We start from the raw sequence: 25,127 nt of genomic DNA, 5'->3' as shown, positions 1-25,127 counted from the left end.
ATCAGAATATACTGTATTGGGGGGAGGGGGAAGAACTGACCAAATAAACTTAGAAGTCTTAGCTTTAAAAAAAAAATAAATCCCAAACCAAGACTTTTCTTTTTCTGAGTTTCACGTGTTTATTGCAAGATCTGGACCAGAGACAGTCTAATAAAAACAGCGTCCTAGCCGGGCAGTGGTGGCGCACGCCTTTAATCCCAGCACTCGGGAGGCAGAGGCAGGCGGATCTCCGTGAGTTCGAGGCCAGCCTGGTCTCCAAAGTGAGTTCCAGGAAAGGCGCAAAGCTACACAGAGAAACCCTGTCTCAAAAAACCAAAAAAAAAAACCAGCGTCCTCACTTGTCTACTAAAGCCTTTCAGATGGGCTCCCTGGCTTGTAATCCTAACCCAGGCCCCAACTTCCAAGAATCCTTCTCGCCATGTATCTAAACCCAGCCTGGCAAACTAAGTGTATTCCTGCCCTGCTTCAATCTACTGCTTTACTTACTATTAGTGACATTTATTCACTCAAATAATAAGTGACCACTGAGCATCTGCTCAGCGCAGAGAAGTGGCGAGAGAGGAAAATAGACGGCGCTTTTCCTAACACCGTGAGGCCATGGGCTCATTTGTTTTCTGTGCTCTGTGTCTAATGCAGCCCAGCCCGGGTGGTTAGTAGACTGACGTACTGACTGTTGAACCTGGAAGGAACAGCTGTATCCTACAAGGAACAATCTTAATAGAGAGAGAGACAAAGAATGAGAAGGGGTACCCCCGAAGGACCTTCTCAGTAGAGAACAATGGCATTGGGTCTTACGAGTTGACTTTTCCACATTCCACTAAGAAACTGTCAGCATGCCAAGAGAGCCAGAGCCATCACTGTCAACCACAGTGTCTCTGCTAAGCCTGAGCTGCGGGATAGAGTTGCAGAGGACAATGGAGGGGCATTGACCGTTCTTGCCGTTGGGTCAGAGGCGGGTGCGGGATCATTTGTGAGTGCCAGGCATCTGTGGGAGGGGGAAATCAAGAGGGTAGGAGACACACAGAGGAAGATCATGACGGTGCCTGGCCATCCTCTGGGACTTCATTTGGTTGAAGATGACCTATCTCTCTCTCTCTCTCTCTCTCTTTTGGTGCAGTCTGCTGTCACCAAAAGGATAAATTGTTTTTCATTTTGCATCCTATTCAAACCCAGAGGGAGTTCAGATAGAGGGACAATCCGTTTTCTCATTACTATGACCAAATGTCCAACAAGCAGCAGCTACATGGAGGAAGAGCTGTGGTGCTATATTGTGTACCCTAACAAACTTGTCTGAAGATCAGAGAAGCAGAACAGCCAGCCACTAGTTCTTACCTGTACGAAATCCGCAGCCTAAGGAGAGTGACTTCCTGTTTTCTCAGGCCTTATATACCTTTCTCTGCCCAGACGTCCCTTCCTGGGATTAAAGGCATGTGCCGCCACTGCCTGGCTCTGTTTCCAGGGTGGCCTTGAACTCACAGAGATCCAGACAAATCTCTGCCTCCCAGGTGATAGGATTAAGGGTGTGTGCTACCATTGCCTGACCTCTACGTCTAATCTAGTAGCTGGCTCTGTCCTCTGATCCCCAGACAAGCTTTAATGGGGGTACACAATATATCACTACAAAGAGTTCATTTAGATTTGAGGGGATACAACCTCAAGCTGTATCATGGCAGGGAATGCATGATTATAGTGGCTCCATTGTGTGAGGGGAGGGTATGTGACTGAGACTTCACACTTCCTCTGACCTTGAAAGCACAGGAAGCTGAGTGTGGTCAGGAAATGGGATGGTACCCCAAAACTTCAATTCCTCTCCCAGTGACCTGCTTCCTTAAGAGAGGCTCCTCCTCTTCCTAAAGGCTCCCCAACCTTCCCAAACAGCACCACTCCCTGGGGACCAAGGATTGGAACACATGAGCCCCTGGGGACATTGTACATTCAAACAACAATGAGGGATGCAGAGTGTCACTCACGGGAAGGACCTGGAGACAAACGTCAGAGTTCTGATGAACAACAGCAGCTGAACGAAGTGACATGGGGATAACATGGTAGGCAGCTTATTTCCATGCCCCTGGCCTCCTGGCTTCTGTCAATAAAGGAGATCTCCTCATTACTTCCTGTCCGGTGTTAACTCAGATGTGCATGCCTTCGGTTCTGTTGGGAAGACGTGTGGCTATGTAGGAGGAGCTAGAGCAGTGGTTCTCAGCCTTCCTAACACAGATGGGAAATAAATTCTTATGCCTACCAGAAGAGTCGCCAAAATGGGTCATAAATCCATTGCTGCTGATAAAAATGACAATGACGGACCGAGGAGCTAGAGCAGTGGTTCTCAGCCTTCCTCATGCTGCGACCCTTGAGTACAGTTCCTCACGTTGCGGTGACCCCCCCCAACCATAAAATTATTTCCATTGCTACTTCATAACTGTAATTTTGCTACTGTAATTTACATCATAATGACAACATCTGATACGCAGGAGATATGATGTGTGACCCTCCCCCAAAGTGTCACAACCCACTGGTTGAGAACAACTGAATAGGAGGACTCAGGATAGAAAAGCATGTCTTGCTTTCTGGTTTTCCACTTTTGAATGCGTTGAGGGACAACTCTAGTTCTGTGCAGACCAAATTCCTGCCTAAAAGATTGGAAGGCAGTGAAGTAGACCCCCCAAATTTGTGAGCTACCTCCTTTCTTACAAAGTACAGACAGTAACCTTCCTTATCATCTTGCACACTCCTCAGCAAGAAGAGCTGTAGATATTGTAACTTTAATAATTAGGGCTGGGGATGTTGACTCAGTGGGTGGAGCCCTTTATCACACAAGTGTGAGATCTTAAAAGCACAGGAAGCTGAGTGTGGTCAGGAAATGGGACGGTACCCCAGTCCCCATGTAAATTCCAGACGGACATAGCATCTCTCCTGTAATTCCAGAACATGAAGGCAGAGGCAGGGAACCTTAGCGCATGCTCACTAACTATACTCACCGAATCCGTGACCTCTGGGTTCAACTGAGAAACCCTGCCTCAATGCAAAAGATGAAGAGTGATCTGAGAATACACTCAGCATCAACCTCTCCCTCCACAACACACATACACATGTATCCCCACACACATGAACCCCACACACACACTCACACACAAAGAGTAATTAGGGCTGAAATATAACTCAATGATAAAACTGTTGCCCAGCACATGGAAGTTTCTGGATTCAGTCTCCAGCACTATAGGAATATAAAAAGAAAAGGCTTACTAGAAGATTCAATATGCTGGAGTTTAGGAGAACCTGATATTCCCAAGTCTTTAGGTCTCTGTTTATTTGATTGCCAGAAAGCTTTTTCCCAAATCTCCAGTGCCATCTTGCTGAACTGATATCGCCTGGTCTGTGGGCTCATTCTATCTCTTGCCGACCTGGCGACAGGGCATGCAGAGTGCTTCTGTGATGATGGTGGGGGGGTGTGGGGTGTGAGCACTCACCAAGGCAGCATTTTAGACCCCGTCTACACGCAGCTCTTGATTCAAGGGCTTTAAGGCAGTTGCTATTTTCCAACAAGAGCTTCACGGCTTTGTTTCTTTATAGCCTACGATGCTTTGCTGGGGACCACCTGCTGTTCCCTGCACTGAAGTCTCACTCTCCCCCAAGCCAGCATGAATGTTTGGTACTTGTTGAGGGAAGACACTCTGTGACAGATGGTCTCATACCATTTTTATTTCTCTTGCGTCAGTTCCCAGCCCAGTCAGAAACTCAATATAGTCCTTATTCTAGAACAGTTCTAAATGTCGAGTTCCCTCTCTTCACTAACTCCTCACCATTTCATAATAAGGCCGAGCTGAGCCGTGGTGGCGCACGCTTTTAATCCCAGCACTCAGGAGGCAGAGGCAGGTGGATCTCTGAGTTCAGGGCCAGCCTGGTGTGCATAGTAAGTTCCAGGACAGCCAGGGCTTCGTAGAGAAACCCTGTTTAGAAGAACAAAAATGAAAAATCATCAGGCTGCAGGCTTGCAGTCCCTGATGCGATGTGTTGATTCCTGGAATGCTGGCTCCAACCCTGTAAGCCTGCCCTGCCCATCCAGCCTCCCGAGCAAGGCTCCCAGCGCCAGATCCTCACACACCCCATTTTGCCGCATTGCACTCAGAGCCACGCCTGGCCAGGGAGGACACACGCGTCCTCTCAGTAACCATAGCACTTTGCATACACTACAAAAGGACTCACCAGAACTGAAATTTGACTCCTAATGTTACATTGTCAAAAGGCCTTCACAGACTAGCCTGGGGACTGGTCCTCCAGTGATGGATCCAGCTCTCATGTAAGAATGAGAAGATATTTGTGCACAGATAGATTGGGAAGAGGGGTGTCTTGATATTTCCTAACCTACTACCCTGAGATGTCTGCCAGAGAACCTTATATATTTACCCTGCACTCCACCCCCACCCCCAGAATGTAACTGGTTGCATTTCTCAGTTTAAAACTAAGAAAAAGAAAGCCAAATTTCTGCTTTCCCATACATTCTCAGGAGTGTGGTTGTCCTCGTTAAAAACAAATTCTTGCCAGAAGTAGTCATAGAACGGCCTCTCTTAGAGAGGAGATTTTAAAATACAACTTCCTCTTCAGAGTTCAGATGGTTGACACAAACATTGGGCAGCAAAAAGCATCCAGGTCTACACATAAATCAGGACTAACTGAAAGTATTTCTTCATGCCATACAGAATGTACTGATGGCTTTCATTTTCTGTCACAAATATTGGGAACTTAGCCCAGTGCGATGATGCACACCTCTAATCTCAGTGCTTGGGAAGAAGAGAGAAGAAGGTCAGGAGTTCAAGGTCAGTGAGTTCTGGTCAGACTGGGCTACATGAGACCCCACCCACCTTCTCATCACAACAGACCAGGAACAGCAACAAAAACCCAAATATTGATGGGAGCTGGACATATGTCGCAGTGGTTAAGAATGCATGCCATTCTTGCATAGGACCCTAGTTCATTTCCAGCTCCAATATGGCAGCTCTAACTACCTACAACTCCAGTTCCAAAGGAGCGAACACCCTCTTCTAATCAATGTGGGAACCAGCCCACATTGTCAGCCCATATATATGTCGTATATATGTGCATGCAGGCAAAACACTCATACACATAAAATGAATCTTAAGAAGTATGAAACCTTGGGAGCATTTGTTTGTATTCAGAGACGTAGCTGGGCAGGGAACAGAGTGTGTTCCAGGAAAGGCGCAAAGCTACACAGAGAAACCAGGTCTCAAAAAACCAATAAATAAATAAATGAATGAATGAATGTAGAGACGTAATGATGAAAGGCCCTGGGGCCTTCGCTTGGGAGGAAAGAATTCCACAGCTGCAGAAGAGGCCACAGGAGAGGCCACAGGAGACAGGGGAATCTCTTTCTTTCTCCTGACATTTTGATGCCACACTGGAAAGACCATTTGCCTTACTCCAGAGGGAATGCAATGTCATGGGTAAATATCACGTGCCTGGTTCTCTGGAAGAATCTAAAGAGCCAGCTCAGGCCAGTTACTGTTTTAGCTCATTGCTGTTCATTCACAGGTACGGGCACTCCACTTTACCCACTTATCCACTTCTGTTCCCCCTCGTGTATCTTGTCAACACCGATGTCCAACTTCTTTGAAGTCACTCAAACAAGTTAGACGCCGAAGTACTCCCCAGTCTTCTACTATAATCATCTTGATTGTGCCACTTTTCTTAAAACAAAGTTACAGCAAACAAATAACCCACTGCTGGATTTCATGCTGAGCCTTAATGTGAATTTTAAACATAGAGAGTTCTCTTGAGAAGTATTTGCATGTATCAAATGTCTAATTTTTTGAAATTTATAGTCATACATAACATTCTCCTCTTCTCAAGTCAGCACTTAACAAATCAATTCATTGTGAGATTTATAATATATGAAAATCATGTCATATTTATAACCCCCAAATAAACCCAAATAGTATAAATGGAATTACATACAGAATTCTCATATATGAAGTTAGGGATATATAATATTACTTCAACACATGACATTCATAAGATTAATAGTGCTGTGTAACACAATGATACTTGGATCATGGTCATGTAGAATGTATCTTATAATCTCTAGGGGAGTCTCTACCTATGACCCCTGTTCCAAGGGAATGAACACCTTCTTCCAGTCAGTGTGGGCACTAGCCCACATATGTTGTATATATGCGTGTGCAGGTAAAACATGCAAGGATTTAGCTAAAAAGCCATGGGAGAAGACTAAAGAGAGAGAGAAAGAATATAGAGATGACTGAAAGGTAGATAATGATGGATGGACAGATGGACTGATGAGCATACTTATGGCTTAGCATTCCAAATAACACTCAACCTAAATCCAAACAAGAGATACAACACCCACAAAAACAGGGTAGAAACACAAATTATATAGGGTGTTGTGTTCTCTCTGATACACGTGCTACATACAGCATGTGTGTGAGATCAGAGAACAAGTGCACTTTTACATGTTGAGACATCTCACCAGCCCCAGTTTTCATGTTAAGCATACTGAATGAATAGCATGTCAATAAGGAAGAGAATTCAGAGTCTCTGTGTCCATACATAAATGGCAGAAATGAATTCTTGATTAGGAGAGAATACTGGATGCTTGTACTAATATTTGACATAGCAGAAGAAACCCAGTGTTTCAGAGGCAAGTCTACGTGTGAACTCTCATTGCAACCCTTGGCTTCTTGTGTGACCTTGGATAGTTACATCAAGGCCCTGGAACAGCTTTCTGGTCTATAAATAGTACACCTAATGCCTTTCCCATGGAGCAGTTGTCAAAATAAGACCCCAAGTATAAAGTTCCTGTAACAGAGGACATTAAAAATGACACTCCGTTTTCTCTTGGATTAACTCTACAACTGCCTAACATTTAAATATGGGTCAGACAAATTTTGAGTGGGTGGAAATTCCAGCAGAAGACGGGGTTTTCTGTTAAACGCTGGTCGCTAGTCACTGGTTTGTCTCAACTGCCGTCCTGATTCTCGGGTGCACTACTGCATATTACTTTACTGTTTTCCAGTCTTTCAAGATCACGTTCTACTTTACAGTCACGTTATCCCACAGAGTTCTCATGGCCTGGCTTCCTTCTCCATCTCTAAGATGAGGGGTTTTTGCTTAGGACGGAAAGAAAGAGACGAACCTAGAAGACACAAACTAAAATAAACATGCTACTTCTAGAAAAGCCTCTCCCAGTCTTGAATGTGTGTCCCTCATGGCAAGGATCTGTTCCATGTGATATTCTACAGTGTGACACCCTACTGTCACCAGCTTTCTGGTCCAGGTTCTGTTCTGTGCTCCTCACAAACGTCAGACTGAAGGAAGGTCTTTTTAGCCTTTGTGCAGATAGGGTTTGGCTCTCTGGCTAACAGAAGAGAGCATTCTGTTCAGCTGGCAGCACACAGTTCTCACCTCACTAATAAGATTACTGTCACAGAAATGAAATATAAGCCCTAGACCAGCCAGTGTGGGCAATTCAAAAGTCTGCCCAAGGGAAACCCATTCATTATGGGAGTGCTTTAAAAAAATCTCAGGGATTGGAAAGAAAATTGCCAACCTCTTGCAATTCCATTTCCCTCCCATAACGTCGTCATGGCAACTCAGCATCCCTCTCGATCCTCTGTAGTCAACTACATACATTGTGGTATTGAAGCAGGCTCCCTTGCCTCCCCCAAAATAGCCTTTGCCAAGAAATTTTCAGCTGGGAGTTAATGTTATATAAGGTTGAAGAACAGCTTTTTTTGGTCCAGGACCTGTTCATTGTCAGTGATATTGTACATACATTGTAAGTTTGCATGGTGTTGGTAACAAAAAAAAATCTTGTTAAGTTTCAAAAAAAAAAAAAAAAAAACCAAACATTTGTGTAATTTGAGAGACAGTAATAAGTCTGTCAGTATTACATTGCCAAGCACAATATCCATAAAAAGCTCTTTTATAAGCTTGCAATATCCTGATTTACAAGAAAGGAAAATCTTATTAGAACAAATTCTGAGAGTTAAGGGGTTGAGGCATGCTCAATCTAATTGCCCTTGACAAACAGCTCACTCTCATGAGAATTTCGGGGTTTAACTTTTGCTTTGTTTTCTGGGTTTTGTTTGTTTGTTTGTTTTTAGAAGTGAGATATTTCAATAGTGCTCTGGCAATAGATACAGTGAGTTCAAAACAAGAAAGACAACAGGACCAGCAAGATGGTTCATCAGGTGGAGGGGCTTACTACCAAGCCCAGAAACCTGTACTTGGTTCCAAGGACCCACAGAGTAGGAGGAAATTGACCTCTGAAGTTGTCTTCTGACCTCCACACATCTGCCATAACACAAGCATGCATGCACACACAAATAAATGAATGAATGAAAAGTGTATAAAAATTTTTTTTACTAAAAAAACTACAACAGGATTTTTCTTTTTAATCATTGAACTAGAAAATACTTGTTTTAAGATTAGTTCAAGGTTTGGGGATATAGCTCAGTTGATAGAATGCTTGCCTAGCATTTATGAAGCCCTAAGTTTGATCCCCAGCATCAGTTGAATGCGGCATAGTGACATAATAATCCCAGTACTGAGACAGGGAAGATATGAATATTAGAAGTTCAAAGTCATTCCTTGGCCTCATCCCAAATTAGAAGCCAGGTTGGGCTATCCAATACTCCGTCTCAAAAACAAACAACCTTTAAAAGACGTTCACCCACTCTGTTAATTAACTTAGTAATTGTTTTTCCTTTTGTTTTTCTGATATAGGGTCTTACTGTGTAGTCCAGGATAGCCTCAAACTGGAATTGTAGTTCAGGCTTCCCCCCTGCTTCAGTCTCCCTGGTAACAAGCAGAGGGTCCCATCATTCCTTGTTAGATTCAGATACCCCTTCATCATTTACATTATCTTTATGATTAGGGGAGGCTAGACCATTGTTGAAGAAAAAAATGATTTATGAAACTTATCAAAGAATGATAAGGCAGGGAATTGAGAGATGGCTCATTGGCTAAGAGCACTTGCTGCTCTTCCAGAGGACCCATGCTTGATTCCCAGCACCCATAACCACCTGAATCTACAGGTACAGGGGACCTGACATTCTCTTCTGGCCTCCATGAATACCTGCACACATGTAGCACACACACACACACACACGTAACAATAAAAAACAATAAGCCTTTAAAAAGTTGATGAGGTAAGCAGACTCTTCTACTACAAAGCCTCACTGTACAGCCCCAAGGCAAGAGAGACCCCAGCTCACATCGGAATACAACAAGGAAAGCGAAGGTGTAAATGTGGGCCAGAGCTGGGACAATTACTCAGAGGGAGCGTCGTTGTGGGTTAGAAGGATTGCAGCCAAAGTGACATGACAGAATCATTTCTGCAGGTAGACTCGGGTCCTAAGATGGTGGTGGGCATAAGGGATTGGATCAATCATGGGCTGGGTCGTCTCTCTAAGCTGACCTCGCAAGGTTCCCATACCAAAGGAAGCAGAAATGAACAGCGGAAGCCCCAAAGTTAGAACCCCGATAGGAGTCAGCTGTAGGGGAGAGTACAAGGTACCCATTCCCCAAGGGAGATGCAGAAAAAAAGACAAAAATGTTGGAGGGTAAGAAAGTTACGTGTCGTTTTTGGAGAGCCTTCAAAGATAAACTCTAGTGGAGTGGTTCTCAACATGTGGGGTGCGACTCCTTTGGGTCTGCATTTTAGATATTTACGCTACGGGTTCATAACAGCAGCCAAATGACAGTTATGAAGTGGCGATGAAAATAAGCATGGGTGGTTTCTGATGATGCAGCAGGAAGCTGGATTCAGTCACTAGCAGTGGGTAAGGGTAAGGTAGTTAGGGGGATGCACACCTGCACTGTGGTCCCAGCACACAGAAGGTAAAGGCAGGAGAATTGGGGGTTCAAGATCATCCTAGGGCTATACAGTGAGTCTGAGGAAGGCCTGGCCTACATAAAATGCTGTCTCAAGGAAGAAAGAGAGATGGGGAGACAGGGAGGAGAGAGACAGAGACAGAGACAGAGAGACAGAGAGATGCTGTGAGCTGCAGATATATGAAGCAGGAATTCAGCTGACAGCGGCAAAAGCTTTTACCTGGGAGAGTCAAGAACTCTTCCAGAGGATAAAGCCAAAACTCACGGAGTCTTGGTGACATTGGCTTTTGAATGTAATTAGCTGTTTCCTGCAGCAAATCTCTTGTGTGCTACTGTAGCTTTCCTGTTTGATTCTTTTCCCAACAACTTCTAACAGTGTGGTTGATCATCCATTGGGCACAGTTTCCCCTATACGATTGGGGTATTTGGATAACATCCTCCAACTGTGTTGACAGCAGTCACACAGTCAAGACCCCTTTTTTCATCAGGCTTTTGTTCCTTTTTTTTAGCATTAGACTCAGAAGTCTGCCTTTCTGTAATTATCTCCATTAGCAAGTATCCCGCAAGGGCCATCTCTAGACAAAAGCATTTTTATCTGAGATATTTCTCAAACATCTAAGGACAGACTGAAGATAAGGTAAATATCCTGCTAGTTTCCTGAAATACGATAATATCCATACTGAGACAACCGCCAAGGCCAGGCAGATGTTAGGTACAAAGATTTGTTTCTTGTGCAAATTAAGCTTAAACTCTTTCTGCCATAGCCCAAATGGTATCTCTAGTTCTAAAAGATTTCCCCTTTAACACTTAACTCAGAACAAAAGGGCTTTTACAAACCAGGTGCATCAAGATGTGCTGCGGGCTACCTAGCTACCGAGTACACTTCCCTCACCCGGCCAGAAAACGGCACAGCTGAGATAAGCTGAGACAGATACAGTGCCAAAAGAAAAAAAAAAGGCAGTTTTAGTTTACTCATGACTTATAGTGACTTATAGACTCCTAACATTTTACCTAACCACTTCTAAGAATATAGTTTGAGCACATCAATTCCCTCTTCACCAATTTCAGCCCTTAGTTGACCCCACCTCCTTTAATCAACCCTTTTGGGGGGTTATAAATGAAGCTGACAATCACTGCTCTTTGTGTGGATCTTATCACCTCTCCTTTGTGACCCTGAAAGTCTCTCATTGCGTTGTCAAAGTACTACTGCTTCTAAGTGTATTTATACCAGTACCCCCACAGCACTGGTGGAATTTGACTAAGAAGAATAAAGTATGAACCAAAGAGCTCAGGGTACTTAGCTTCATTCGACATCCCTCAGATTAATTCTTTGCTGCTGGTAGCATCTCTTCTGGAACTCTGGGAGTATTCCTCTCAGGGCAGGTACCTGGGGAGATTTCAAAACCTGGCACCTGAACAGGGACACGAACCCTGGACCCTCAGATCACCAAGACTCCTTGAGTTTTGGCTTTATCCTCTGGCAGAGTTCTTGACTCTTCCAGGTAAAAGCTTTTGCCGCTGTCAGCTGAATTCCTACTTCATATATCTGCAGCTTGCAGCAGAGAGAGAGAGAGAGAGAGAGAGAGAGAGAGAGAGAGAGAGAGAGAGAGAGAGAGAGAGAGAGAGATGCTGTAGTGTTAAACAGCAAAGATTTGGGTCCCAGAATAAGTGTCTCTCAAAAGAGTACTTGTGGTGGCGCAGGGGCAGCCAGAAGTGTGTTCACTGGAAAGGGAAGGAAACAGAGAAAGCTAGGGTGAAGCCAGGACAGATGTTAAAAGACCTGGAATGCCACCCTGAAGAATTATCTTAATTTTGTGCGTGTATGTGTTGGTATGTGCGGGAGTGTGTTCCCATGTGGAGGCCAGTGGATGGTCAAGTGTGATCCTCCATTAGTCTCCGCCATGTTCTCTTGAGATGGGGTCTCTCCCTGAACTCAGAGCTTGCTGATTTTAGACGAGGCTGCAGGCTCCGGCCGTCTTCCTGACCCACGTCCCAGCATGCCTTCCTCACCAGCAGCCGTGCTGAGGCACTAGGCGTGAGTGACTGTGACCAGTTTTTGTTGTTGTTCTTCTTCTTCTTGTTGTTGTTTTAACTTGGGTGCCGGGTATCCGAACTAAGGTCCTCACACTTGCTCACCATACTCCGACTCACTCAGCCTCCTCCCCAGCACCACCCTAAAGAATTTATACTTTCGCAGAGAAGTCAATGGCAGTTACCAGAATCCCTCCTAAACAGAGATCCGTGCTGGGAAAGGTAAGCTGCCATGGAGCTTTAAAGCCAAAGAAGTTCAAAGTTCATGCTGTTTATTTTATTTTTGTCCAAAAGATATAAAGTATAGTGAGTGAGTCCTAATTTTCCATACCCCTTTTGACTGAATCAAAGGGCTTTTGGAGTGTACACATTTTAAGTCTTTTGAGGAGCTGGCCAACCTCAGTGTCCTTGATTATTAAAAAAAACTGGGCTGCTAGCGACCACTGTACAGCTGACCTACCAATGTCCCCGAAGCTCTGCCAGCCCCACCTGTACAGCTGGCCTTCATGACAGGCTGCCCAGCTTCCTTGTGGGGTGACTCTCCTGCTGGGACTCTCCTTGAAGAGTCAAGTGATTCGAAAAGTGCCAGATCACATTTGGAGCCGATGTGAAGAAGCCGCATTAAAAGCATTACAAGGACTCGCCTGTCGGTTGTTCTTTGAAGTTTAGGGGGAACTGGTGAATCTGACCTTGGAAACAGCTGACTGTATGTACCACTGAAGCAAAGTGATTGAGCGAACAGAGGCTGTAACAGTGGCGGAGCAGGGCTCTCCCACTGATGAGAGAATCTCTGAATCCTTTGTCCGTCGGCTCCACCTTTTTGCAGTAGACAGCAGAGATCCAAGCGTTAGACTGTAGCAGAAAGAAGGGTGACAGAGATTGAAAATGTGAGCTTGGGGATTTGGTCTTCATTGCCCCTCAGTTGTCGTGCCTAAGTCATCACTAATGACCCGAGCTTGCCCTGGCAAATGCCTTGTAGTGCTGGGGATAAACCCAGGGCCTCACGGCTGCCAGGCTCAGGGCCTGAGCTGTGCCCACATCCCTCTGGCCTCCTTCTGAATTCAGCCTGTGCATCCTTGGGAGAGTAATCTTTAAACCTCTTTAAACCATGAGGGTTTGATTTTTTTAATTAATTGTTTTGGGTGTGTATGTGATATACATGTGGGTGCTCATGTCACAGTGCGCGTATCAGAGGACAACCATGCATGGGTTCTGGGGATTGACCTCACAGCTCCGGGTTTACATGGCAAGTACCTTTACTCACTGTGTACCATCACTCTGGCCCTCCCTAGAGTTTTCAATTTTTCAGCGAAGATTATATTTTCCTTGTAGGAATGATTGTGAAAATAAAGTTATATGGGTATCTTCAGAAAAATCTACAGAGATGGGAAAGGTCTACATAGAGATGAATTGTACTTGACTGTGAGGCAAAAAATACTGGCTTCCTGAAGTCTGAAATACTTTCACACTGTTTCAGAATAAAAAGTTATTTTTTAAGGTAGACTCAAAAAAAAAAAAATGACCACAAGCCGGGTGGTGGTGGCACATGCCTTTAATCCCAGCACTCGGGAAGCAGAGGCAGGTAGATCTCTGAATTTGAGGCCAGCCTGGTCTACAAAGTGAGTTCCAGGACAGCCAGGGCTGTTACACAGAGAAACCCTGTCTCGAAAACCAAAATGAATGAACATCAATGCCACTTAGAGTTGTAGTCGTTTATACATATGGCGGTACCTGCTTGCTTGTGCATACTAGTAAACAGCCTTGCTCCTCAGAGCAGCCCAGCCAGTTAGAAAGTGAATCCGGCATGCTGAATCAGACACTGGTGTATTGGTAGACACGATTATCTTTAGGTGGGTTTTATTGTCTGAAGAGCACAGAAGCCAGCTTGTCTATGAAAACTTCTCCAGGAGATTGGGGACACTGGGACAGCTTTAGCTGAGTGTCTTTCTACTCACCCAGCTCCCTGCTGAGTCTCCGTTCCTAATTATCCCTTAGCAGCTGGTCCTTGCTGTAAGAATTGAAGGAAGGTCCACAGGTCCAGGGGTGCAAAGCTCTGAGAGGGGAGGGATGAAGGGAAGAAGATGATGTAGCAGTGTCTTGCTGAGAGCTGTGTAACTCACACGGATGGGAAATAAATTCTTATGCCTACCAGAAGAGTCACCAAAAAGGGTCATAAATCCATTGCTGCTGATAAAAATGACAATGACAGACTGAGGAGCTAGAGCAGTGGTTCTCAGCCTTCCTCATGCTGTGACCCTTTAATACAGTTCTTCAGGGTGTGACCCCCCAAGCCTAAAATTATTTTCATTGCTACTTCATAACTGTAATTTTGCTAGTATTATGAATCTTAATGTAAATATCTGTGTTTTCAGATGGTCTTAGGTGACCCCTGTGAAAGGGTGATTTGACCCCCAAAAAGTCATGACCCACAGGTTGAGCCCTAGAGGGGAGGGCTCAGAAGCTAAGAAAAGGACCCACCTTAGAGTCCCAGCACACATGTTGGAGGACTCACAACCTCCTGTAACTCTGGTTCCAGGAACTACAACCTCCTCTGCTGGCCTCCAAGGGCACCCATATACACATGGCAAACACTCACACAGACACATAAATAAAAATAAAATAAATCGTGAAAAACGAAAAGAAAAGAAAAAGGAGCCCATGAAACAAACAATTTTGACTCAAATATTGAGTGTGCTTAGATGTGCATTCCGAAAGCTTGTGCGGCAGCTGTTGCAAATCAGTCTACTCCAAAAAACAAAATTTATCACCACCATCTGTAGAAGCAAAAATTAGAGATGGATTTTATAGTCTGCAGCCTGTCTCCTAACAATGCCACACTTAGCAGCGATATATGAACCGATCGTGAGGACACACAATTCATTAAAAGGATTTTTAACAAATGGTTTAATAGGCACAACATTGTTGGTATGGTTTTTTTTTATTTTGATCAGTCATGTTTGAACAGTTGAATTAATCATCTTAATCAGATCTATTTTTGATATTCAGAGGCTGTGTTCTCAAAAACAATCAATCAAGCTATCTTAAAATTAAGTTTACTTATGTCCATGCTAGAGGATGTGATATAGTGACTAGTACATACTCCAGCACAATTACATCAAAAAAAAGTATCCCGGGAGTGGGGCGCACAGATATCTCAGAGGAAGGCTGAGCAGCATAAAATTCCTCTTATGAACCCTCTTCAAATGCTTAGGTCCTGGGGGGACACTCAGTTGGCAGAGCCGCTGCTGTGCAAATCTGGGGGCCTGATTCCAGTCCCCAGAACCCACGGAAAACACAGGACTTACACTTGTAACCCCTGCCATGGGAAGGTGGCAATAGTCCAATCTCTGGGGCTTAAATTTACGAAAGTGTAATTCTCAGTTTTAAATAGAAAATGAGTGTATGGAATCTGTGGGCTAATCTTTGATACCCATGGCCTACAGCATCCTAAATGGTTTATACCGTGACGGGTCATAAACAATACACTGCGTCTCTGAGGCGTCCTTGAGGACATTAACGTGGCGTTTGCCTTTGCTCCGCAGGACGGTCTGACGCCGCTGCACTGTGGGGCACGAAGTGGCCATGAGCAGGTGGTAGAGATGTTACTTGACAGAGCCGCGCCCATCCTTTCAAAAACCAAGGTAAGGTCTTCGGTGTCTGAACAGTACTGTACTCGGATCTGATTCTTTTTACCCGAGCCTTTGGAATGAGAGAGAAAAGCATGGGTACAGTAACTATTAAATAGAACGTAAGTTCGCCAGATTTTTAGAGGAGCTCGAAATCAGTTTTGGGGACTGGGGAGATGGCTCAGAGGACAAAGGCTTGCCTGCCATCATGAGGACTATGCTTCAGGTCACCAGCGCCCACGGAAAAGCTACATAAACCAGTCAGGTGTGTGGGGGCCACCTGCCATCCCAGCATTCAAGACGGCAGAGACAGAAAAACCTCCCTGCAAGCTTGCTAGCTAGACTAGCCAGAACTGGTATGAAGTGGGTGCAGCAAGAGACCCTCTCTTCATCAACCAAGTGGAAGGTGATTGATCGAGGCAGACTGTCCACAGTCGACTCCAGGCATCTGCATGCATGCACAAGGGCATACATACCTACACACACACACACACACACACACACACACACACACACACACACACACACACACGCAAAATACGTTTAGGCTTATGAAGCCTTTCTGTATAATGTGTTCTACAGCAAAGCCATTTTTTTTTTCATTTGTTATTTTTGGTCTGTTATGCTTACTACTTCATGTTACACAATGAGACTTTCAGAGCTTGGCTGACTGCTGCTTTAAACAGACTCAAAGATCTACTTTCTGGCTGGGTTTTGAGTCTTTTTCTGCACCCCCACCCCCCAGTTTATTTCTTGAGCGTTTATAGGCTGGGGCTGGGGGATTCAGAGCCTTTGCCTGTCGTATACTGGGTCCTCAGTTCCATGCACATTAAAAACATTAAAATTCTATTTGTCCACCCCCACCCCCCCCCCACACACACACACTGTGTGGGATTTGACCGGTAAGCCTACCTGCCCTTTTCATTCCCAGCAGTCTACTGGAACCCCCGTGTCACCTCACAAAACCAAATGTGCACCTCTCTCCCTGTTTCCGTGTTTAGCAATCGCGAGGGCCACTTGAAATTGGTCACAGCAGGGAACCTACCCACCCTAGTCTTTGGGACCTGGGGCGCGTTGAGAGCTCCCGTCGTTTTTAGAGGGCCGGCTGCTAAGCCTTGGTCAGCATGTCCGTGTGCAGGTGTGAGCATGCTCAGGATCTCTCAGCAAGAAAAGCTGGTCACTGAGGCTAGGCTAGCAAGCAGGCTTTGGGGAGCCCCTTGTCTGCAGTAACAGGCGCATGCTGCCATGCCTGGCTTTTTATGTGGCTTCCAGGGGATCGAACTCAGAGCCTCAGCATGGTGCAGCAAGCATTTGGCCAACTGTGCCATCTCCCTGACCCACCAAAGAGACCTTTTTGACGGTCTGACCTACCTGTGCTCACCGGGTCTTTAAGTCAGTATCATCTGAGCAGGCTTCCTTTTCCTGCTGGCACTCTTTACACTGTTTAGAAAGAACCTCTCCGGTGCAGTTGGCACAAACTTGCTGCCCGGGCTGGTCCTTCCTACATCGGTTGCCAGTCAATACAAGCCCCTGTAGACAGGCCCCAGGCTGGTCTGATTTGGGCACTCCTACAATTGAGGCTTGCCGCCCAGGAGACTCTAGGTATGTTGAGTCGGTGGTTAAATCTCCCTGGGATAGAGCCCTCTGTCTGTTTCCGACACTGTTTCCCACTCACCATCTCCAGGAAGTCACGTGTTCTCTCCGATTTGTTTACTCAGCCCTCCCTTGAAGACGACAGAAAACATACCGCAAAGGAGGATTTGGCAGCCGTGAGGGAGCACAGATGTCTGTGGGTGGCAGTGTCAGATGGGAAATGTCCCAGGCCTGGGCGACACCTTTAGTGTCTACTTCGGTTCAGAATGTTGGAGGGGAATACTTTAGGCCAGAACATCCTAATTCCCCAGTAGTGGCCCAAGTATTTGAAGTCATATCAATATTTATTGAGCCTTTTTTTTTTAATCCGCAGAACTCTCTGCTAGGCAGTTTGGGAAAATATTATCATACATTTCTTGCCTGTAAGGAGTACAAATACCTAGTAGTGTGGGGATGGCTAAGTGATTTCACATTGCTTTGTCTTGAAGTTTTTCATAAATGCAAGAAAATACAGAGTTAATAACTGATCTTGGAAAATTCAGATGTACCTGGTTTCCCAGGGATGCTTACCTCGTCTTTAAAAACTATTGATAACTTATTTTTTTCAACTGTATTTGCTGTTATGAAAGAGGAATGAGTTTGTTCAGCTTAGTTGATGTGCTAAATTATATTATTAGTAGTTTTAGAGCTCCTCGTGGTAAATGGGCCTGCCGAAAAGCTCCCAGGCTGGCCCACTTCGCTTCTCTACTCACCTGAGGCTTTAAAGACTTGACATTGACCCAACACCCTCCTTGCTTCCCTTTCTTTGGAAAAACATCCACTGGACAGTGAATGGCATTCCAGACATTTTCCCCTTTGGTTCTGTGGACTGAACCTAAGGCCGCCTCTCTTCGTTTCTTCTTGAAATAAATCTTCAGCGTCTTCACCCAGCACGTGACTGTGACTAAAGCCGAGCTGATTTAAGCTGAGGTCACATTGCTGGGCCTGTGGTCAGTGGCCTCCTTTTACTCACTGTTGACACATGGGGGCACCAGATTGCTAGAAATGGATGAGGGTTTCCCTGCTGGCCTGTGAGATGAAATAATGAGCTGTTATATCTGGAGTACTGTACTTTTCTAGACATCTGCAAGGGTAAAACCAATAATAAACCAGTGGCTGCTGATCAGATCTCCCTTTGATTGACTGATTGATTGATTGATTGATTGATTGATTTGTAGTTTCAAAGGGTAAGAAATTCTACTAAGAATGCAGTGACTTCTGGGCTTCAGTACAATCCATATACGTTTTAAATTGGGGAAAGGAATTACCCTTGACCGTTTGCTTTTCATTGATGTGAGAAAGGGAAGATTTTTCAAAGCAGGTGCCATCCAAAGCAATTGTCAACCCCCGTTAAAACTGAAGAATTAGAGTTTTTAACATGTTCATGTTTGTTCTGTGTTTGGCTCCTTTGAGTTAAAAAGGCAAAACAATTGAGTCTTCTTTTCCTTATGTGTTCCAGAATGGACTGTCTCCATTGCACATGGCCACACAAGGAGACCATTTAAACTGCGTCCAACTCCTCCTGCAGCACAATGTGCCCGTGGACGATGTCACCAACGACTACCTGACGGCCCTCCACGTGGCGGCCCACTGTGGCCATTACAAAGTTGCCAAGGTTCTTTTGGATAAGAAAGCTAACCCCAACGCCAAAGCCCTGGTGAGTTGTCCAGCCGTCCAGCCCGAGTGCCTCACTGAGGGCACATGGCGCCTTGCATGTGGAGGGATCGCCCTTCCAGAGATAAAGATAAGACAGTGCCTGGAATCAGTGTACTTGTTCATCTTTGCAAATGTCCTTGGGAGTGGACAGAGCCTCCTGTGCCGATGGGAACAAAGCTGATCGAGCTCTTCAGGGTCTCACTCCTGTTCCTCACTCGTGTTCCTCACTCGTGAAAGCCTGACGCTACACAGTTGCAAAAAGACTGACATGACCTCACCGTGGAAAAGTTACCAGTCCCTGAGTGATTTTGTTGTTGCTTTCCTGACACATAAAATCTTTAAGCAAACCAGGCTTAAACCTCTTATCCCAGCACTTGTAAGGCTGAGGCAGGAGGATTACTGTGAGTTCAAAACCAGCCTGATTTATAGAGTGAGACTTTGTTTTGGGGGGAAAATATGTATGTGTGTGTGTGTGTGTGTGTGTGTGTGTGTATATATATATAATAGCAGAAGAGATCTGAGTTTGAGGACAGCTAGGTCTATATAGTAAGTTCCAGGCCAGCAAGAGCTACACAGTGAGACCCTGTCTTAAAAATAATAATAATATTTGTCTAAGAATTTGTGAGCTGAAATGGTGTTAACCTTCGATTTTTCTCAGTAAGACAATGTTATTATTAAAATAAATAATCCTTAATAAGGTGTTGATATTTCATTCAGAATAAGCACTCTGTGCTCAGGGAAAGGATGAAAATGCCCAGCTTTAGAGAAACCATGAATTTACTGGTGATTTTGAGGTAAAGTTTGTAACTGCATCTGGCTAACCCTTGCAGGCAGGTTTCTGCTTCCCTCCAATGCTGTATTGTCCTTCAGAGCTCTAGAGACTCTGGCCTCTGCCCTCCTTCAGGTACCTGAAATTCAGGGTCGGGAAGGGGGAGGTTGGAATTCCATACACAGCAGGCAGCTCCTTTGTATTATAATCTCAGCCACCTCGGGAGCTGTTTGACCTGCCCGGTGTGTCAAAAGCCTCGGCATTCTGAGAAGGGAGGGGAGCCCTGAGTGACCGTGACTCACTCATTTTTCCATATGAGAAAAAAAAAGGGGGGGACCTTAAAGCAGGGCGTGTGCCTCACTCTCATTTTCCTATGACTAAACTTTTCCCAACACAGTGGCATTGTAGACAGTTACCCTGGGATGAACTGTGGCCAAAGAAATGGTCCCAGGAACCTCCGTGGCGGCACCTGCTGTGGCTTTGACCTCAGCCTGTCTGGTGGACCTTGGTATTGTACACTTCCTTACCAACAGCTGAAATGGGTGGCCCTGTCCCAGCTGTTGGGCAGAACAGTCTGGTGGGTAATTTGTTGAGAAGCCAATTCTTTTATGAGATGAAACATTCGAGCAAATGAGCTAAGTATTATTGAGTCATCTAAGTTCCGGTGTCTTTAGAGTAAGCTTGTGCTCAAGTTTTGTTTTGTTTTTCAAGACAGGGTCTCTCTCTATGGCCCTGGCTATCCTAGAGCTCACCCTGTAGACCATGTTGGCTTCAAACTCAGAAATCCCCCTGTCTCTGCCTCCTGCGTGCTGAAATTAAAGGCTGCCCCACCGCAGACCAGCCTTGTGCTTGCGTCTTAAGGCAGCAGAATAAACGAAACTCTACCGCTTGTAAATAGCGATGTCCTGTCACCCAGGGGACAAGTCAGAACAGGCCCTGGCAAAGCCTGGCTGTGCAAACAGACTTCTGCTCATTGTGCTGGTGTTTTTCCGAGCTGGTTTTGTATTTGTACTGAGGCAGAAGAGGGAACCATTAGCTCCATAACTCAATAGAAGAATAGCAAGTGCTCAGTGAACATACCCTGGTCCCTAGCTACTGAGTCTCAGGAGGTCCAACTTCAGATCTAACGCTTGTGGGGTCCAGGTAAGAGGCAGGACACTAATGTCTCTCTCAAAGACAAATCCATCCTCCCAGAATATATGATTTTGATGGTCTAAGTTTATAAATCTGGGCACTGGTGATTTTTGTAAGGCTTGGGATTCTTGGAGAGTTGCCCACAGGGAGGAAGAGAGTGGACACTTGAGAGTCATAGTAAAGTGAATCAAGGTTAATATGAAGGACTAACTGGCTAGAGTGAGGCCAGGCTGTTCAGTTGTGGCATAGGCATTTAAAGACACCCCTCCGCCCCCCTGCTCCCCCGGACCCCGCCAAAAAAAAAAAAAAAGAGCAAAACAAAAGGACATTAGCTAGTGTGATGGCACATGGCTAAAATCCCAACCATCTGAAGAAAGTAGGAGGGCTGGAGAGATCATGGTTCAGTGGTTAAAAATACTAGCTGCTCTTCCAGAGGACTCAGGTTCAATTCCCAGCACCCACACAGCAGCTTAGAACTGTTTGTAGCTCCAGTTCCAGGGGACTCTGGCCTCCACGGGGCATTGTGTGCACCCGGTACACAAACATACATGCAGCATGTATTAAAATAATAATGTAAAATGAGAACAATCAGAAGACATATGTCTGAGTCTAGCCTGGCCTACATCATGAGACTGTGAGTCAAAAATCAAAGTAAGGGGCTGGAGAGATGGCTCAGTGGTTAAGAGCACTGACTGCTCTTCCAGAGGACCCGGGTTCAATTCTTGGCACCCACGTGACAATTCACAACTGTCTGTAACTCCAGTTCCAGGGGATTCAATACCCTCATATAGGCAAAACTTCAATGAACATGAAATAAAAATAAATAAATCATTAATATATTTTTTAAAAAATTAAAAAATATTTTAAAAAAATCATTTGAAACAGTGAACTCCAAAATAAGGAAGTGTATCAATGGTTTGCCTTTTCCTACCAGGAACTTATCACCAACTTATACTTCCCGCTTATGACCATCTGGGAACCTTAATAGGAACCGGTCCAGACACCTTTTCCTCCCAGGAAAGAAGAGCCATGTGTCTAACCTCTTGTGGTTTTGAAGTCTGCAGGGCACCTCATTTTCCTTGATGCCTTTTGCTGCCCACAGTGGAACTGACTTCCGCGGAATGGAGCTAAGTAGATCTCTGCGTTTGTCCCTTTACAGAACGGCTTCACCCCTCTCCACATCGCCTGCAAAAAGAACCGGATCAGAGTGATGGAACTCCTTTTGAAGCACGGTGCATCTATACAAGCTGTAACCGAGGTGAGAGGAGGGCGTTTTGGGGCTTCAGGGGACAAGAGGGTATCGTTTCAGCAGTGAGGGGAGAGTGTCCCCTTCAGGGAAGTACCTAGTTCTGCTTGTGTCACCTGTCACAAGCCACATTCTTTACTCTTCGCTGGGAGGGCTCTCAAGATTGAGGCAGGAAGAGACACGGGTGTGAGTGAGTGTGTAAGGAGATGATATCATTGTACCCCAGGACAGAAGTGTAGTTCAGAACACACAAAGTGCGGTCTCCACTGTGCACATGTGATCTGAGATCAATCTGGCGCACACTATTTCTCTAGTGGAAGCCAGTTTGTTTCCTAAGGGGCATCTCAATCGTCACCTCTTGGGTAGAGGCTGGCTGTGCCACCAATGATGAACCCTTGCCTGCAGCTGGCCCGCTGAAAATGTCAGTGTACGTAGGCTGAGAAACCCGTTCCTGTGCTGTGAGAGCCGAAAGATAGTTCTGTGTGGAGGTTTACAGTGAATGGAGGATGGAAGTGCTGCCATTGGGAGCAGAGAAGCCCTGTGTGTCTTTCCTCTGAACCCACCCAGAGACTCCGTCCTTGTGAGTCAGCATTGCATCTATCTCCACATAGCAAACAGGCCTGTGCCGCCCTCTCCAGAACTGCCCCACCCCCATCCCACCTCTCCAGCTTCCCATCTCCAAGGAACTCAGCAGCAAATTCTAGCCTTGGCTCCTCTCCTACAGCGGGTCTGTGTATAACACTCATTTGCCAGGCTGGTCCTGCCTCTCTGGGCCACTTTTCCCAGGAAATCTGCCCTTACCGCCTGCCTAGCCCTGGGTGCTCTCTGTGGGACAGTCATGTGCCTGTTTCTTATCCATCTGTCACATGTGTGACCCCGTGGCTCCCACGACTCCAGAGCCTTCAGACCAAGCCTTCCTGTCCTCACAAGCCCACAGTTCAGAAAGTCTTGTTGAATGCTTGAGACCGGACACGAACCTCCTGTAGCTGCTGCTTGTATGTGGCATTTTTACCTTGCCTCGAAAATCCTTCTAAATTCTCAACACACAGTGGTTGGAAAAACCTGTGCAAATCTACACTTTCATGAGACTTGTGTCTGCTTGTTAGGTTCCCTGGTTTTTTTTTTTTTTTTTTTTTTGTACACAACAGTGATTGTATCTCAGTGCAGGGAAACCCTTTAGAAGCCAGAATTGACTCCGAGACAAACCTTGGATTGGAGTTGTGTTAGCGTCCAGCGATGCTGGCTAGTGCTGAGAAGTCTCTACCAGACTCCAGCTCCCTGAGAACTTGAGAGGGCAGTTCCCTGACACCTGACTCCCCTGTTGCAGGAAAAGAGTGCCAAACTACAACAAAAACTCCCCTGTCCTCCTCTTCTTAAGTCGTTGATATTTGGAGGCTAGGCAGGCAGACTTTACCTTCTTTCATCATTTACTTTTATATGTACATGTATATATGTGTATTGTATATATGTGTATATATATTGCATGTATATATATCAGTGTTATATACTAATATACTATATATATATATGGAGAGAGAGAGAGAGAGAGAGAGAGAGAGAGAGAGAGAGAGATATGAACCTACAGCCTTACCCATGCTAGGCAATACTCTCCCACTGTACTTCAAAACCAGCCCTGTCACATATTTTTGACATATCTCAAATTTCTAGAGAGATTAACTATACTTTCTCTCTCTTTAAAATAGAGGCCAATTTTTCCATTCATATTATTTGTATCAGTTTCATGTTATAAGCTAATTAAATTCTGAAAATTAACAATGGAACCAAGTTATATGAGCAGCACAAGGAAAGTGGAGTGCTTCTCGTGATTCTTGTCGCGAGACTTTAATTCTTGTCTTAATTTCTCTATTTATACCTTCTTATCCATGGACATATTCACTAGAAAAACCCCGAGAATCGGTCGGTTCTGCTGTATATTGACTAGTGTTCGGGGGAGGAGGTGTGTATGTCCACAGAGTTTGAAGCAAGCATCCTGTTGCTCTCCATGAGCCTTTCATTCACTTGCTTGTAGAGTTAACATATCGAATGATCGGGAGGCCTGCCATTGGTTTTCTCTTTGTTAGAGGGATGGTTTGCATTGGCTACTTTATGTATAATAGGCTCCATTTATTCAGAGTTCATGGGAATTCCAAGTCCAGAATAGTATTTGAATTAGTAGCCACCATTTTACTAATGTGTATGTTATGACTGTGCCCCACATACAAACACACATATGGACAATACAAGTTCTATAATAAGGAACTTTATTTCTCTTTAGACTTTTTCTTAAGTCTCTATCAAAATTATAAAATAAATGTTTCTTTAATAGAGATGATGTTAAGTCTTTCATAATCATAGATCTTACTTTAGGGAAGCAACAGTTGTGCTGATATATTCACCTCATAGAACCTGTGACATACGGTGACTATCTTAATGTCTTTCCATTTGCCCCCTGTGCTGGTTAAGATGGATGCATGGATTGTGGGTGAGTGGATGAAGGAATGAATGGGTAGATGGAGTGAATGAGTGGATGGATGGATGGATGGATGGATGGATGGATGGATGGATGGATGGATGGATGGATGGATGAGTGGGTAGATAGATGGATGGATGGATGAGTGGACATGTGGGTAAATGTATAGGTAGGTGGATGGAAGCAGGCAGACAGGCAGGCAAGCACATGATCAAGCCCCTTACATGATAAGCCAACAACCACCGTTGTCTTCCTTCCTCTAGTCGGGCCTTACCCCAATCCATGTTGCTGCCTTCATGGGACATGTAAATATTGTATCACAGCTAATGCACCATGGAGCCTCCCCAAACACCACCAATGTGGTAAGTACCCTTAACAAAGAAGTTCAGTTGTGAGTTTTTAAGATGCTAAAAAAAGTGGCTTTTATGTACTTATATATTTACTATAAGTAAGTTCATTATTATCTAGTAATAATGAACTTATTACTTCAGATATAGAGTTTGAAAACATCTTTGATTTCCTTAACTTTAAAGGCAAGATCCTGTCAATATTCACTTGACTAAAAATTGTGAAGATTTAAGAAATGTGTCCATTAACATTGCAAGGGCATTACTACTGGATAGTAGAGCAGAATTGCAGTAGTGTAGTATTCTTTGAGAGAATCCATCAAAGTGCTGCACGTTGAGGGTATGATTC

General features: G+C 44.9%; 1 protein-coding gene and 1 long non-coding RNA gene across 28 annotated transcripts in view; one reads left to right on the top strand and one right to left on the bottom strand.

The window, feature by feature from the left end:
* Ank3 (ankyrin 3) overlaps positions 1-25,127 on the top strand; it is a 612,404-nt gene that overhangs the window by 441,188 nt on the left and 146,089 nt on the right. For all 27 annotated transcript variants that reach the window (XM_076557014.1, XM_076557037.1, XM_076557040.1 and 24 more), the window contains 4 exons: positions 15,441-15,539; positions 18,616-18,813; positions 21,875-21,973; positions 24,695-24,793. In XM_076557014.1, the coding sequence (XP_076413129.1) occupies positions 15,441-15,539; positions 18,616-18,813; positions 21,875-21,973; positions 24,695-24,793 (495 nt within the window). The remainder of the gene's footprint in view (positions 1-15,440; positions 15,540-18,615; positions 18,814-21,874; positions 21,974-24,694; positions 24,794-25,127) is intronic.
* Positions 12,357-17,306, bottom strand: LOC143269856 (uncharacterized). The gene is made up of 3 exons (XR_013046625.1): positions 16,896-17,306; positions 13,854-15,597; positions 12,357-12,750 (listed from the first exon to the last, which is right to left on the bottom strand). It is a non-coding gene; the product is annotated as an uncharacterized LOC143269856 (long non-coding RNA).

Source organism: Peromyscus maniculatus, chromosome 21 (genome assembly GCF_049852395.1).
Source record: "Peromyscus maniculatus bairdii isolate BWxNUB_F1_BW_parent chromosome 21, HU_Pman_BW_mat_3.1, whole genome shotgun sequence".
Taxonomy (NCBI): domain Eukaryota; kingdom Metazoa; phylum Chordata; class Mammalia; order Rodentia; family Cricetidae; genus Peromyscus; species Peromyscus maniculatus.
Note: the sequence above shows the minus strand (reverse complement) of the source record. Positions and strands in the feature narration are given on the sequence as shown.